This window comes from Podarcis erhardii (genome assembly GCF_964252035.2).
Source record: "Podarcis erhardii genome assembly, chromosome: 2".
Taxonomy (NCBI): domain Eukaryota; kingdom Metazoa; phylum Chordata; class Lepidosauria; order Squamata; family Lacertidae; genus Podarcis; species Podarcis erhardii.
Window position 1 is genome coordinate 46,707,779 of NC_138498.1, and position 14,065 is coordinate 46,721,843.

General features: G+C 42.6%; 1 protein-coding gene and 1 long non-coding RNA gene across 2 annotated transcripts; both read left to right on the forward strand.

Moving 5' to 3' along the window:
- The first annotated feature begins 282 nt into the window (after positions 1-282).
- MAT2B (methionine adenosyltransferase 2 non-catalytic beta subunit) lies at positions 283-13,836 on the forward strand. The gene is made up of 7 exons (XM_081846560.1): positions 283-465; positions 1,931-2,125; positions 2,902-3,016; positions 3,351-3,503; positions 6,594-6,787; positions 10,510-10,623; positions 12,374-13,836. The coding sequence occupies exons 1-7, from the start codon at positions 298-300 to the stop codon at positions 12,542-12,544; spliced, it is 1,110 nt and encodes a 369-aa protein (XP_081702686.1). The 5' UTR covers positions 283-297; the 3' UTR covers positions 12,545-13,836.
- On the forward strand, positions 8,396-9,920 carry LOC309333453. Its single transcript, XR_014152523.1, has 2 exons — positions 8,396-9,819; positions 9,850-9,920. It is a non-coding gene; the product is annotated as an uncharacterized lncRNA (long non-coding RNA).
- Positions 13,837-14,065: the final 229 nt, after the last annotated feature.

Sequence of the window (14,065 nt, forward strand, 5' to 3'; positions counted from 1 at the left end):
GGATAAGCCGAAATACGTGGGCGGTAAATGGAAGCGACAAGATTTGAGTGTTTCCAACTATACGGCCAAAGAGCTTGAGCGCTTAGACATTGCGAACGGGCATTAACGGAGGGGGGGGGAGGGGAAGTGAGTGAGCTCGACGTGTTCCGTCGCACAAGACTCTCGAGCGGCTCGCGCGCCGCCCCGTTCTAGAGGGACGGGCCAATAAGCGGGCTGGCTTTGAACGTGTCCCAACGGCAGCCGCGCGCGCGTCCGCCCACCCCTCTGAGGCCCCACCTTCCCAAGGCGAGGGAGCCAATGGGCTGCGGGGCTGTCGAGTGGGCGTGCCCTGTGAATGGCTGCCGCCACCGCGAAAGTGGAGCTGAGCGCGAGCGGCGGGCGCGGACTGAGGCAGGCGGAGGGATGGTCGGGTGGGAGAAAGGGCTCCGGATCCGCTTCGAGCCCGGCAGGTGCTGGCTGGAGGAGGTGAGGCAGAGCTGGCGGCTTTGGGCCTTCTTCCCCTCCTTCCCCTCCCTCCCTTCTCTCCGCGGGAAGTAAACAGCTACTAGCCGCGCCCCCTGAGTGGGGTGGGGCGAACCGAGGTGGGGCCGCCGCCGCCGCTGCTCGGGGGTCTGGGCAAAGCTTTGTAATGGCCAGGCCAGCCCTGCAGGGGAGGCCTCCGCTTGGGTGTTAAGAAAAAGCCACCCACGGGTTGAGTGGCACTAACTTACTCCTGACGATCCCAAACACAACTTACCTGAGAGCAGCCTCCGTCGGGTTAAGATGGGGGAAACCCAATGGTGATAATTCAATAATCCGATTTTAGGTGCCCCACTGTGCGCAACGGGATTTACTTTCAGGCAGTGCTTTTTATCTTTAAAAAAATTGTTTAGGGGTACTCTCATTTTGACTCCAGAAAATCACCATTTGACAGTTCAAATCGGGAAAAATACATACAGTAAATGGACAAAAGTACAAAGATTCACAAAATGTTTAGGGGTATGCGTACCCCCCCCAAAAAAGTACTGCTTTCTGGTGTAATCCCCACCCCCAAGGCCTTATTGCTGGGCTGGGGAAGGGAGGGCGAAATGCATGCTTCAGATATTTCCTGCCTGAGGAAGCCCCGCACATCATAGTAGGATTCTGCTCCGAGATCAGGATCAGCTTGCTAAAATGTTTTCCATGCCCTCTGTCTTAAGTAAAATAAAATAAAAATAACAATTCATGGGATTTCTGACCATTAAGAAGTGTGGGTTGCAACAGCAGTGGGATCCTACAGCAATTAGAAGCAAATAAAACAATACAAAACCAATACTGGAATAACAGCTTGTCACTGGTCTCTCTCTGTAACTAATAGCCCCTTCCCTGTGCTTGTAACTTGGGGCGGGGGATGTGTTTATATAGATAATGGTGGAATGGGGAACTAGTAATTCACCCCCCTCCTTTTAAGTATTTGATTCTGAAACACGCCTGTGATGTACATCCTCACATAGCTGGAAATTCCACTTCAACCCACATATTTGAAAGAATATTTAATTTGATCATTCCAGTGACAATTTTTGCTATCCAAAGAAGCTTACTAAATTAGCTGCCTGGGAATTAGCCTTTTGCTGGAACAATTGTAAACATTATCTTTATTTATACAATATATTTAAACAGTCCCTTCTGATGCAAGTCGGTTTCAGTAAACAATAGTAAGATATGTCCTTCTGATGCTAGAAATGTAAAGCTTGGAGCTATAAGCAATCTAAGGTTGTTGTCTTCAGTATACTGTGGGCTGTTTGTGCAGTCCTGTGCATGCTTACCTTGACATAAGTCCCATTGAACTCAGTGGGGCTTGCATTGGAGTTGACTCGCACAGAATGCCCCCTAAAGCCTTCTAAAACAAATATTAAATTATGGATTAAGTTTTGTTAAGAATATAGAAGATAACAATTTTCTTTTTTTACAGGAGGATGTTGATACGCCAAACAGACGTGTTCTGATTACTGGTGCTACTGGGTTGCTTGGCAGATCTGTGTTTAAGGAATTTAAAGGAAATAATTGGAATGCTGTCGGTTGTGGGTACAGTAGGGCTCGACCAATGTTTGAGCAAATTAATCTTCTAGATACTACTGCTGTTCATAATATCATCCAGGATTTTCAGGTGAGAATGGTGGAAAGAAGGATAAAGCGGCTAACCACCATGTTTCTCTGAAGGTTTCTTCAGCAAATTCATGTTAGCTGGTCACATAAAGTTTTACTGATTGTCCACTATCACAGCAATATTTAGCTTTGTTTCTGTATTTTTTTTTCTCTGTAATCTCTGATGCAACCCTTGGTGCACCTTCTGTATATGAGGTGCATGATATGAGGAACACTAGTGTGCAGGAAAGTAGCTATATACTAGTGGTCTAGTAGAACCTAGAAAGCCTGCTTTCTAGGCTGCAGAATAAGTTGGGCTTCTCACTTAGAGAGTGATTAGGGAAATCCTTTCTTTTGGTTATGCAAATTGCATGCACAAGAAAAATGGGGGAAAGAGCACCTCCAATGAGCAAAGCAAACAAAGGAGATGGAAGGCTCCTGTATTCACTGATATAAGAACTATTTTATTTTCGCTCACTGTGTTTCAGAGTATAAGGACTCCGCCTTCTAGAGCTTGAGAAATGTTAAAGTTTCCCAAAAAATAAAAAAATAAAAATTCTTCATATCTAAACCACTGCAGAAACAGCTTGAAGAAATGTCTGAGCAAAAAAGATGATTTTCTTTCTCCGCATCTATGTTGAGCCTTACAACTTAGTCAGAGATGATCTAGAGTAAATTTGCACTTTAGTTGTGGTTTACTCCATGGGACAATTTTCTGCTAGCTTTCCATGAACAGTGTGGATTTGGTACAACTACTTGCTTGTTCTTTGCTCATTAAAATGGGTGTTTAATTTCCAGCCTCATGTGATAATACATTGTGCGGCTGAGAGAAGGCCAGATGTTGTAGACAGTCAACCAGATGCTGCTTCTCAGCTCAATGTGGCTGCTTCAGGGAACATAGCAAAAGAAGCAGGTAAAAAAGGTTTGGTCTGCATTTCTTCTCAGGATGCATAATTATCTTTTATGTGTCATAAGTATGGGTTATACACCTGAACTTAAAGAATTCTTACCACAAGAAATGTATCATTAGCTGTTTGAGTAACATGTATTGATGGAGGAGACGGATAGTGGGAACTGCCTGCCAGCCGTTGGAAACAAATTCTGGGTTAGAAATACTTAGGTCTTTCACAATCACGTAAATATTTGCTGTTTGTGTGTTTTAAATTCTTGGAGAGAATAAAGATAAAGAGAGCAACTGCTTTGTATTTACATCTTTTCATATTGCTTTAATTTATTTATTTTTATAGCTCAAGTAGGAGCATTTTTGATCTACATTAGTACGGACTATGTATTTGATGGAACAAATCCTCCCTATAAAGAGAATGACGCACCAAATCCCCTAAATCTCTATGGGAAAACTAAACTAGAGGGCGAAAAGGCAGTTTTAGCAAACAATGAAGGTAAGTGTCAATTTGCAGCTGGTAAGTTTTTCTTCAACAGTTAAGGCTTGAAATCTTTTACTGGAATTCCATAAATAGGAGCAAGTGGATTTGGAAGTTCAATTTTATTTTATTTTATTTTCAAAATAAGAAATGTATTTTAAAATGGGGAGGGGGTTTAAAAGGAAGCTGCAGAGAATAATTAGAATAAAGTCTCTTTATAAAGTTTTGAGATTATGTAAAACCAATATAACAGAAGGTCAGATAAAATGTATACCACTGAGTTGAAATGGTGAGAGAGAATGGTAGCATTGTTAATCCATTGTTGAGGTTGAGGTTAGGGGTAAGGAGCAGAGGAAGCTATAAAAGTCTTCCCTTTTATAAAAAAAAATGAAAACCTTGTTGAGAGGGGAACAACTAGGCACAAACTCTAGCAAGACAAATTAAATTTGAGAATAAAAAGTGGTTGGAATTCAGGACACCTGTCCTTTCCAAACAACTAGAGGTAGTTCTTTAGTTAATTTCTTCTTACCCCTTTCATTTGCACCTCAGATCAATCCATCAAAAATTATAGTCGTATAATTACGTAAACTTTGGGATTCTTAAGCGGCAAACCCGGAAGTATATTTTCAGGTTTTTGCTGCGCGTGCATGCACAGAAGCTCTCTTATTGCCGTGCATGTGTGTGCAAGAGCGGTCTCTCTGGTTGCAAAAACCTTGGGATCTGGCGGACCTCCAGAATAGATCCCGTCTGCAACCGGAGGTACCACTGTGCTGAGATTTGAACTTCTGCAAGACTTGCTAAAATAGAGTAGATAATGACAAAAGCAATATTGTTAGTGTGCCAAAGGGAATGATGATACATGTTCTCGGGTTGCTCTCTGGTAATTTCTGTTCGGTGTCAGAATGGCCATAGCAGCTTTCACCAACCGAGTATCCTCCAGATGCTATTGGACTTGAACTTCCAGCTGTGCTGGTCAGAGCTGGTGGAAACTGTAGTCCAACAACATGTGAAGAGCAAGGCTATATGTTTTGTAGTGGCAAACTAGATGATCACCTCAGTTTCCTAAGTGATTTATATTGGTATTGGTGGCCTAGAAGCTGAGGTTTCTGGTACTGGACACCCAATAGCTATTGTTCTGTGAGTGTTGTACAAAAAGTGAAAAAAAATTAAAACAACATACAGAAACAATCATTACCTACTGTACATTAATGAGTATCAGGAAGTCATGCTTGACAAAACTACATAAGAAAGAAAGGAGCCATAAAGTTTGGGGCCATATAAGAATACATCACTGGGAGGTCTAACTAATGGTTTATTCCATTTCTTATTTATCCTAACTGCTCCTTTTCAGTGTTTAATGTCAAGGCCAAGGAAATTCCCAATCACTGCCACCTGCTGGCAACTCTATGCTATTTATCTTGCTTTTTATTTTGCCTCATTTTATAATTGTAGAGCTTGGTACTGAAAGGGAGATTAAAGGCCTGTGTGCTATAGGGAAGGAGTAAACTGGGTATGGGAAAATTGTTGGGGAGAAAAGAAAATAGGATTTTTGGAGGGGCATTGAAGAAAAGAAAGAGCTTGAAAATCATACATCCAGAGTATTATGCACTTTTCCGCTTGCTCCATCTCAGAAGTCAAATTGTAGTGCTGTAAAAGGAGCAGTAAAAATGTCCAAGGGGTTAGCACACCCTCCCTATACAGAAAAGCTAAACTGTTTGGTGGGGTTTAGTTTAGCAAAAGATGACTACTGTGGTTAGGATGGAGGAACATGACAAAGGCTTATTAATTACAAATGATGAGAGAATTTATACAGAGAGATTTTTTTCCTCCTCCCCAAAATCTGTGATCTCTAGATTATCCAGTGAAACTGATTAATAACAGATTCAGGACTAAAACTATTTCCATGCACAGGGAGAAATTCAACATAGCACTGAGCAGCTGCTGGGCAGTAGAGCCAAAGCTTGCTGAATTTCCTGTGTGTGGCACTTTGAAGTCCCAACTTTGAAACTTCAAAGTGCTCAGTCACCTGATAGCATTGTCATGTCAGGTGACTGATGGATGGGTAATCCCACTCATCTGTCAAATTTGGCATGTGAGGCTAGATCCCTGATAAAGTTCTCACCTGCAGAGCTGAAAAGATTCCTAACCCTTTTTTAAGGATTGTACAGGGCAATAGAGTTCTTTGGCTGGGTAGACATTAGAAACAAGCAGATCTCTGTCATCAGTATTGTATAGTGATACTGTTATCTGAATCCAAAGCCTCTCTTTAGACAAGTTGACTCGTCCCAGTTGGATCCAACTTCTGTTTTAAAAATGTGGATGTTAGATTTCTCAGTTGTGAGGAATGGTAGGTGGAGGGATACATGATATAAAACACCCACTGAATGGCTACCAGCTTTAGCTCACCAGTTTGTGTGCATTCATGTAATGCAGGGCTGACCGAGAACAGGTAACTCGCAGCTTACACACACTTAACTTGCACACATTCAGCTTTATGCGCTTGGCAAACAAAGGGCGCAAGCATCCAGGGAAAAAAGACTTTGGCAATCCCACCCGCCATTGACCCCAGGTGTTTTGAAAATATGTGAATTAGGCTTTATGTGATATCCCCAGAATATAACCCCTACATAACTTGAAAATCACCTGTAATGAGTGTTTGCAGTCATTTTGTTACTTACTCTGGGTTGGTAGTTAACTGCAAGTTTGTTGTAGAACATTCTCATATACTGGTGACACAGGATTTCAAGGGGGAAAATGAGTTCTATGATGGGGTAACAGTAGATGTAGACTTATACCATTATTTCTTTCCTACTTATCATGTGGATCCTGAGCATCTTTTCTATTGCATGGTAAGGTGTTCTTGATGTAATTTAGCACTTCTTGCTTGCATAAGTGTACATAATCTGAAGTTTTCATCTGAAATCTTCTTCACACCCACCGAGATTTATTCTCTTTCCCACATAAGTAGACTTGCCTTTTCAAGGGAGTGAAGTGTCTTGTAAATAGTTCAAAGGTGGTTTAATTTTCTTTTCAGAGATGAGCTGAGGAATTTTCATTGTACCTGTTCATAAATACAGCTTTGTATTCATAGCTTTTCTCATCTTCTAGGTGCTGCTGTGCTTAGAATTCCTATTTTATATGGAGAGGTTGAAAGGTTGGAAGAGAGCGCTGTGACAGTTATGTTTGATAAAGTGCAATTCAATAATAAATCAGCCAATATGGACCACTGGCAGCAGAGGTTTCCCACCTATGTCAAGGATGTAGCCAGTGTTTGTCGACAGCTAGCGGAGAAGAAAATGTTGGTGAGATATTCTTAAAATAAATTTCAGCCAGGATTTTTCGGACTACTTCACATATTATCATATGTGTAAGATTGTAGTAGTACTAGCAGTGATTCTGTGTTTTTATGATGTATTCAAGATTTCAAAAATACTGTGGGCTGTATCCAGTGGTGCCTTCACACTAATGGATGACTTCTGTTGCAAGGACATGGTTCCTATTTTCACCAATGCGTCCCGTCCCCCGTCCGTCCCCCTGTTGCATTCCTCTATGCCATTCCATCTGGACCAGATGATGCTGTGCAAGTGACTGGACACAGTGATGGGCTGGATGATAGCCAGTAATAAACAATTATGATAAGATGGGGGCTTTGTGGGTAGGTGGTTCCTAGGTTTGGGAATTAAGTAGATAGCCTGTTCTGGTCAGGGTAGTACTACTCTTAAAGAACAGATGGGTAGTCAGGGTTTTTTCCTGGTTTGCAAACTGTCACTAGAGGTTAGATATCATAGAATTGGAAGGGATCCTGAGGATCATCTAGCCCACCCCCCTGCAATGCAGAAATATGCAGCTGCCCCATACAGGGATCAAACCTGCAACCTTGGTGTTATCAGCACCATGCGCTAACCAACTGGTTCGTGTGGCCTCCGTGGTAAGGAATGCTTGTGCCCACCTTTGGCTGGTTTGCCAGCTATAGCTGTTCTTGAATTGGGATAATCCAGCTATAGTAGCTTCTGATATAATAACCTCCTGATCTGAGTTTTGCAATGTGTTCTACAGAGGCCTTCCTTTGAAGATGGTCTGGAAGTTGCAAAAGATGCGTAATGCCTCATCCTGTTTCTTTACGGTGGTGAGATGGGGTCATGTTACACTGATCCTGGAAACACTTCTGGCTGCCTGTGAATTGCCTGGCTTAATTCATGTTACAGGTGTACAGAGCCCTGAATGGCTTAGGAGCCAAGTACTTGAATGAATGCCTTCCTCAGTACCAGTAAACCAGGCTTTGAGATTTGCTGGGGAAGGTTGCTTGCCATGCCTCTGGTAAATATGGCCTGGGGGAGGGCACAGTATATGAAGAAAGGTCCTCTCAGTGGCAGCAGCCCACCTGTACAACTCCGTTCCGGTTGAAAGCAGATTGTTCCCAAGGTGCCAGTTTAAGACCTACCGTATTTTTTGCCCCATAGGGTCACCTAGGTTTTTTTTTGGGGGGGGGGATAAAGAAAAAAAAAATTTCCCCCCCAGGCGCAGGGTTGGGGCGGGGGAAGCCCGAGCTTCCCCCGACCCCAGAACAGGCTGCTATTCGCAAGCCTAGGGAGCCCGCGGGAAGTCGCGCAGGTCTCCCCAGGCTTGCGGATATCTGCCCGAAGGCTTCGGGATGCAGGCATCTCTCTTCGGGATGCAGGCAACTCCACAAACCAGGTCGGGGAACAGCGGGATGGCGGCGCTCCACCTCCCCGTTGTCCCCCGAGCTTGTGGGGCTGGCGATGGGGAGAAGCGCGCTTCTCCCCACCGCCAGCCTCCAAACCAGGTCGGGGAATAGCGGGATGGCGGTGTTCCGCCTCCCCGCTGTCCCCCGAGCTTGTGGGGCTGCCCGATATCTGCTATCCGCAAACCTTGGGAGCCCGACAGGAACTCCCGCGGAGCTCCCAAGGCTTGCGGAGAGCTTCCTGAAGCCCAGAGAGCGAGAGGGGTCCGTGCGCACCGACCCCTCTCACTCTCCAGGCTTCAGCGAAAGCCTGCATTCGCCCCATAGGACGCACACACATTTCCCCTTCATTTTTGGAGGGGAAAAAGTGCATCCTATGGGGCGGAAAATACGGTACTTTTTCCAGCAAGCTGTAGTAATCTATTGCTTACCAGCATATAGTATTCTATATTTTATTTTGCATTGAGGTTTCAACTTTTAATGTTGCATTTTGTTGTTGTTGTTGTCATGAGAGAAAGGGAAAGCTACAAGAACTAATAATATTTCCCACTGTTTTCGAGCGTCCAGAACCCTAAGGGGAAGCTTTTGGAAGCCATGGGGAAATGCTATCACAAAGCTACTATTGCATACAACCCTATGTTAACTGTTACAACTAGTCTTGCAAACTGTAAGAGTGGGCACAGGGTGGTGGTGCTCAGCTGACCTCCCATTGCCCATGTTGCTGTTGCTTACCTGGAAGTAAAGGAGAAGGGGGCAGCTAGGACAGCCCAGTGGAGATGCACCTCCCCCATTGCAGGCAAGCAAAAGCAATTCAGGCAACAGGAAGTCAGGTGAGCAGCCTCACCCTACCAACCAGTACTTTTTGTAACATTCCCTCTGAATGCAGTAACATAAGAAGCACCATTCTGTTCAGAAGAAGGCTAGATTGTGATGTGGTAAGCATTATAGAAACGATAGATGGGTTGATATTTTGACAGGAATTTTTACCAGGGACTAGAATAATGGTGGTGGTGGCAAAGGGGGATTATTTTTTGGGACAGTAAATGTGCTGGTGGCAAGAAAGTATGATTTAAGGTGGACCTCTGAGGTTAGAGTGCAGGCATTCTCTGAGGACACAGCTACAACCTGTTTGGGTGGGGTTCAGTTTTGCTTTGGCAGCACATTCACTGTGGAAAACATGCTGTCAAAGCATCTGCTCATCAGCTGGTAAGTCGAGAGTTCAATCTTGCTAGGTGCTGGTTCACCCAGAACGGTATGTTCATGGTGGGAGGAGATGGTTCCTTCAGGTAAACAAAACTGTTCACACTGACAGAGCAATCTTCTTAGTGCAGTATTGTATTCCTCTGTAGGAGGAATGCATAAGCTGCTGATTTAATGCTGACTATACTAGGAAGTTGCATTCAGGTGCATGTAACCTTCAGAACACTTGCCAGGGTTTTTAAACTAAAGGTAGTTCTCTCTCCCCCCCCCCTTCTGTTGACCTTGCATCATGATAGCTTTATCTTGGAATGAGAGGTGATATTGCAGTAGAAATGCTTGGCAAGCAAGTTCTAGTCATTGCTTATACACAAGAGATTATAATAGCTCTAGATTGTGGCAGTCTTTTCATATAAACATAGAAGAGTAAGATGTGTGAAGTTTTGCTTTCTAGAGGAAGAAAAGTGCCGCCCAGATTTTTATTTTATTTTATTTATTTATTTACAATACTTGGTTGAACTGATGTAGTTCTAGGGGGGAAAAACCCTCAGTAGTTGAGTGAAATAGAGTGCAATAGAGAAAGATCTGGTGGATTACTGTATTTAAAAGAATAATTGGCCTTGGCTTGATCCAGCAATGTAATGATTTTGTTCTTATGTGGACAGAGATTTGCTTGAAATGGAACTCATTTTCTGAAATAACAGCATGGCTAAACAAATAGTTCTAGAGGGGGGACAAAATATAAGAAGGCATATAGGAAAAAAAAAAGATTGCTCTTTGAACAAATCTAAGAGTGAGCTAAAACTGAATGTTTTTACTCTGCAGAAAAACACAAGGCTGGGAATTGCAATTAGGCAGAATATTTATTTATGGAAAAATAAGTTCTCTTTGAGTTAGGGTGGCAGAATTGTCATGATCAGCTTTAGAATGATCATATGTGAAATTCTCTGTTTTGCAAAAACTTATCTGAGTGATCCAGATATGTTAGATTGACTTAAAACTTGCTTTTCAAGTTAGCCTTAAAGAGAATGTTCTCTAGCTTTGTTTATGGTGTTTTCTCTGTCTTTATTTAACACCGTAAAATAAACAAGAACATAAACTTTGTATACTTCTCTTTTTCCTTAGGATCCATCAATAAGAGGAACGTTCCACTGGTCTGGTAATGAGCGGATGACTAAATTTGAAATGGCATGTGCTATGGCGGATGCTTTCAATCTTCCCAGTAGCCACTTGAGACCAGTAAGTCATAGTGTATAACCTCTGACACAGAAAGAAAAAGGAATGTGCAAGAAAAACTCTCACAAAGTTTTATCAAAGGCAGAACTTTCTCAGGAGTAATATTGCACAATACAATATAAAATAATTGCAAAATGTTCACCAGCTGTGGTTTGGCTATTCTCTTACACCGAGGGTCCCAACTGAGGCTCCTTAGAGTCCCACTGTCTCTCATTTCATCAGAGACAGATGGTGAGCTTGTCACCTTGGTAAGCTCAGGGCTCCTTCCATCATCAGACATGCTTTGTGAACAGTTTGTTCAGATTCAGGGTTCCTGTTGTTCTGTCCTTAGAGTGCAGCCAATACTACTTCAGTTTCTTCTTTAGGTGGCGGAACAAGCTTCATAATTTTCTGCTTCCTCCCCTAATTCTAACCTCCTAATCTCTCACACAAGCAGCCCCTTCACTGGTTACAGGTCTCTCACCATACCCTCAGAAGCTTCTTCCATTTCCTTCTCCTCCTCCCTGCTTCTCCTCTGCATCAGCACTGTCCACTAAGTTCTGTGGGCCTGTCCCATTCCTCTCCTTCATTCACTCGCAGACCTTCCCACAGCCACTCTGCGGTTTCATCTTCCACACTCTCACCCTGCTTCCCTTTCAGTCTCCCCTTGTGTTGCCTTGTCTGCCCATTTTCCTCTCGTTGCCTCTCCTTTCTTTTCCTGTCTGGGACTCTCCTGTGCTGCCGGCTGTGGCTTTATGTCTCAGCCAATAGGGTGTTGATGCCTCCTTGGTGGTTGCATTTGTCAGGCTGCCAGGCTCCACCTCCTGGGGCTCCCTTAATCCGCCCCCCCCATGGGCTGCATCTCCTATCTTCCACCCTTTGAAATAATGCAGATTGATAAACCATATCCGCAGAGCTACTTTCTACCAGTTTGGAACTCTCTTGTATTTTTGCCTCTGCAGTTTCAAAGGTAACCACATAACTCTGCAAGCTGGAAACTTGAGCTGAGATTCAGGGAACCCAGCACATGCAGCTAAGGGAGATTATTCCCACCTGACTACAATTTTTGACTCTTCATTATATAATAACTAAAATAATTTATTTCTTGTACCCTCCTATCTGACTGGGTTGCCCCAGCCACTCTGGGCAACTTTCAACAGAATTTAAAAGAACACAACAAAACATCAGACATTAAAATATGAGTCTCAGCAGTTCTTTCTACCTTAGCCTTGGAACTGACCACTCCTTTGGTAGCTGCAGGCAACAGGGAAATGCATGCAGGCAAGCCCATGGAATTACAGGCTGGCAGACGATGGGCAGAATGCGCTATTCCTCCCTCTTCCCAGCCAGGCTACCAGGGGAGAGAAGTAGTGTAGAAATGCAGCAAGCTCATGGTTCCTCCTCTGCCATCAGCTAGTAAAACTTCGCAGACTTTTTGGTTTGGGTGAGGAAGGTGTATGCTTATTTGCAAGACTGCTGTGCCTTCTGCAGCATCTTTCCAGTGAGCGGAAGAGGCTGCAGTGGAAAGTCCCAATGTGTATGATGGGCTCTCTGGATTCCTAGGACAATGATTTGTCAAAGAAGACTTCTGTATCCCCTTTTCCATACTAGTAAAAACTAGTGTTCAATGCAGAGTAAGGTTATGGGAAAGCATTTAGGCTATCCTACATTGCAGAATTGTGAATGTTTTCCTGAGAAGAGATTTCTTCATTTTTATTTTTTGTTCTAGAGAGAGTGCATATTTCTCTTTTACTGCCTATTTTTATTTTTAAAGATTACAGACAGCCCAGTTGTGGGAGCTCTTCGTCCCAAGAATGCTCAGCTTGACTGTTCTAGACTACAGATGTTGGGCATTGGACAGCACACTCCATTTCGTGTTGGGATCAAAGAATCACTCTGGCCATTCCTTACCGACAAGAAGTGGAGACAGACGGTCTTCCATTAGTTGGAAATATTTTAGAGCATGTATGGTATGAGGCACTTTTAAAAAGGGGGGGGGGGAGAGAATGGTTTTGTATTGAGTGTTCTATGTTACAAGTTTAATTCAATCAGGTAAAAATATGGTCTTGCACTAGTGAACTTATAAGAGGTGTTGGCAAAAAAGAACCTTGTTCGAAGTGATTGCTATTTCTTTCTGTTCCGTCACTGGTTTCTTTAAATATTTAGCAACCTCTGAGTACTACAACCATCAGTAATGGTTGAGATGAGATCCGGTTTCCTGAAATACACTGTTGTTTTATGTGTCTTCGATTTCAAAAGAGTATCTCTCTTAACATTATTTCCCTATTTGCCAAAATAATTTTTGGCATTTCATTTTTTTAAAAAGCTATTCTGATGTGATTGAAATGGAAGTGAGAAGTTTGGAGTTTGCTTTAGCTGTGATCAAAATATTCTAAAGTAATGCTTTATTTTTGCAATTAATGTGCAGCTTTAATGCTTGAAAGATGTTCTGTATTTTGAAATCCAACTGCTTTCTTACATTTGTACAAAATAGTTCATATATATTTCTGTCACATGCGCGCTGTTAATGAGCACACTGGTTCATAGTGGGTGTCGGAGGCACAAAATACAAACATTGCTGTCTTTTCTTTATTGGTGTTTCTGAGAACCCCATAGAACCCAGAAAATTATTAGATGTTTTCATTAAACAACCAGTTTACACATTGTATCAGAATTGTCATTGTTTCAGTTGGACCAAAAGAGCTATACCAATAGAACTATCCCTGGTTGTTCATTCCTCATTGCATACATGCAGATAAGATGGCTGCATTAGGTATTTGTACTAGCCTATTTCTGAAGAGAAAATTCTATGCTTACAGTGAGAAAGTTCAAAACTATTAATGCTGTTCAGCATGAATGTCTAGCTTAAATGGCAAAGTGACTTTTGTGTAAATTTTGTGTTCTTACTTCAGTAGAGTGTTAGGGTGTACGTATTGAAACCAGGCTTTTTTTACTTAAAGCAAGAAAACCTAAGGCAGCTTGTGGCAGGCGTATCTTTTCTCTCCTCTGCTCTCTCCTCTGTCTCCTGACCAAGGTAAAGCATCCAACAAAAAACCTTCTAAAGGTGGTGAAACAGCATCAGTCAGATTCATAAAATATCTCTAAGCCATTCATATTGTCATTCCCTTTCCATAAGGACATATCCTGACTTGTTTGTCTTAGTCTGACAGTCTGACATCTTGATATGCACTTGGTAAGTTATAAATGCAAAATGACATTAAATATATATAACTGGCATGGTATCTTGTGTCTTCATCATTTCTTGTGGAAATTTCTGGCTGTGTTAGGTTTTTGGGAAGGCTGTTGTTACTTAAGTGTGTGAACATTTACACTTTTTATAAATTTCATCCTCCAAATTAACAAGTCATCAGTTCATTCTCTCTATTCCAACCAATTTTCCAGTAGGCTAGTTGAGAAGATGAGCACAGAATATACTAATCTAGTGCTGATGCTGGAATTTTGATGG

Bases quoted from the DNA above. Each gene is read 5' to 3' on its own strand.
- MAT2B (XM_081846560.1), top strand. From the start codon at position 298: ATGGGCTGCGGGGCTGTCGAGTGGGCGTGCCCTGTGAATGGCTGCCGC. The intron at 466-1,930 runs GTGAGGCAGAGC...CTTTTTTTACAG, and splicing joins GCAGGTGCTGGCTGGAGGAG to GAGGATGTTGATACGCCAAA. The intron at 10,624-12,373 runs GTAAGTCATAGT...TTATTTTTAAAG, and splicing joins CCAGTAGCCACTTGAGACCA to ATTACAGACAGCCCAGTTGT.